The 2402-nt window shown below is 36.2% G+C and overlaps 1 protein-coding gene across 1 annotated transcript in view; it reads left to right on the top strand.

Annotated features, from left to right (window-relative positions):
* The window catches only part of LOC106872607 (uncharacterized), a 52519-nt gene that overhangs the window by 17228 nt on the left and 32889 nt on the right, over positions 1-2402 (top strand). The window contains exon 4 of the mRNA XM_014919643.2: positions 683-913. Within this exon, the coding sequence (XP_014775129.1) occupies positions 683-913 (231 nt within the window). The remainder of the gene's footprint in view (positions 1-682; positions 914-2402) is intronic.

Genomic DNA, 2402 nt, shown 5'->3' with positions numbered 1-2402 from the left:
ATATATATATATATATATATATATATATATATATATATATATACACACACACCTATATTCTTTATTTGTGAATTAAGGCTACCGTTGGTTTCATGTTAAGAAAAGCAGGAAAATATCCTAGTGTGTTAATTCTTTTTAAGCCGATCAGAAGGAGAAAGGTGTTTGCCTCCATTTTGGAAAACATCCAAAATGGAGACGAATACCTTTCTCCATGTGGTCGGCTTGAAAAATTGTTAAGACACTAGTATATTTTCCTACTTTTCTTAACAGGAAACCAATGGTAGACCTAATTCACGAATAAAGAAATTATATTTCCACTAATGCAGTGTTGAGCACTCATTTCATCGTTCGACATTTATATATCATAACAGTTGGACTCAGCCAAGTTTCAAAGGATCGTAGAAGGTATGAGTGAGACTGTTGATAAATTATATACGTAACTCCCATCGAATGTGTTGAGTACCACTCTCTTTCGTTTGTCCACTGACTTGTATATGTGCGTGTGTGTGCGTGTGCGTGTCTTTGTGAGTGTGTTTGCATGTATGTATGTATGTATCTATTACATGTATATTTGTAATCTGAACATTTTAAACATTCATATCGTATTCCAGAACATCTGTACCACACACGTGTATTTTACTGTTATGCATGTATTAATATTTTTAGCCCATATTTTCTTCAGATGATGACCTTTACAACTGTAATGTTGAAAAGATCGTTGGGGATGATGTGTTTGCAATATTTCGCCACCTCTTCGAGCTCAATAAACTAGACCCATCAAACTTACCTAAAAATTTCCAGGATAATATTAAGTACCTAGACTCTTCTGAGGTGCACGGTGAAATAGTTGAGGGCTGGGAAATATGTGATACCATCAATGCAGAAACCAACAAAATAAGTTTATATTTCTCAGGTACTGTGACTACTTTTTCTGATATAACATTTTCTTTCTCGTAAAACAACATGGCTGCAGTATAATCCTTTTTTTTTTTTTTAATAAAAACTAGATTGTAGATATCATATTTACTAACAGACAGTCATACCTTCGCTACTCTCTAATGCATTGTATTAGTCGGCTCTACTCTCTCTTTCTCTTATGAACTTACACATTTGAATGCACATGCGCGCGCATACATACTCACGCACACACATGTATGTTGTATTAGAAACGGGTGTTTCTTGAATCGCAACGCCAACTTTCACGTTGCCGACTATAAGTACACCGAACTAAGTTTAGTTGCCGGAAAATCGCTAGAAAGGCGTCACACATTCATCTATTCAATTATTATACATAGAGGATGTATATTCGTCTACTCTCTTTACCCTCTCTGTTTTACTTGTTTCAGTCATTTGACTGTGGCCATGCTGGAGCACCGACTTTTGTCGAGCAAATCGACCCCAGGACTTATTCTTTGGATGCCTAGTACTTATTCTATCGGTGTCTTTCGTCGAACCACTAAGTTACGGGGACGTAAACACACCAGCATCGGTTGTCAAGCGATGTTGGAGGGACAAACACAGACACACAAACACACACACATAATACATATACATATATACGACGGGCTTCTTTCAGTTTCCGCCTACCAAATCCACTCACAAGGCTTTGGTCGGCCCGAGGGTATAGTAGAAGACACTTGCCCAGGATGCCACGCAGTGAGACTGAACCCGGAACCATGCGGTTCGTAAGCAAGCTACTTACCACACAGCCACTACTACGTCTAATCATTTCTAAAACACGAAGCAGAGAATTTCCCAATCGTTATTGAAATTTTAGCGTTGGTAAATAACTTCATGTCTTTTTCTTTTAATTATATAACTATAATTCAAAATATGAAGCATTCATTGTGTCGGAAATAAATTGTCTAGAAATTCCTTAGTAAGAAGCAATACTCATAATTTCAATTATAATTTTGTCCGATTTTTTTACTTCGAAATTGCTAACAGCTATAGTAGGATGTTGTACCTTTCCGATATACAAATATCACGCGTTTTGAAGCAATTAATATGATAATAATTGATAATAATAATAATAATAATGTGATGCGCATTTCTATAATAGACCAATTCGTTTGATTCTCGCTGTTATAATAATGCTTCAAACTCTGGATATATTTGTATAGTGAGACGATGAAGCATCTTCTTAAGTGCTTCTATGTATATATATTTTGCAATAATCTTCATTTAAAAGATTTTCATTTATCTCTCTATAGCTTTTTGCACCACTTTTATTTGCAAGTGTGGTTTTGATAGGCCTAATAATGCTTTAGAAAGACAATCTTCGGCACTCCATCGGTTATGACGACGAGGGTTCCAGTTGATCCAATCAACGGAACAACCTGCTCGTGAAATTAACGTGCAAGTGGTTGAGCACTCCACAGACACGTGTACCCTTAACGTAG

The sequence above is a fragment of the Octopus bimaculoides genome, chromosome 9 (genome assembly GCF_001194135.2).
Source record: "Octopus bimaculoides isolate UCB-OBI-ISO-001 chromosome 9, ASM119413v2, whole genome shotgun sequence".
In the NCBI taxonomy this organism is placed as follows: domain Eukaryota; kingdom Metazoa; phylum Mollusca; class Cephalopoda; order Octopoda; family Octopodidae; genus Octopus; species Octopus bimaculoides.
Note: the sequence above shows the minus strand (reverse complement) of the source record. Positions and strands in the feature narration are given on the sequence as shown.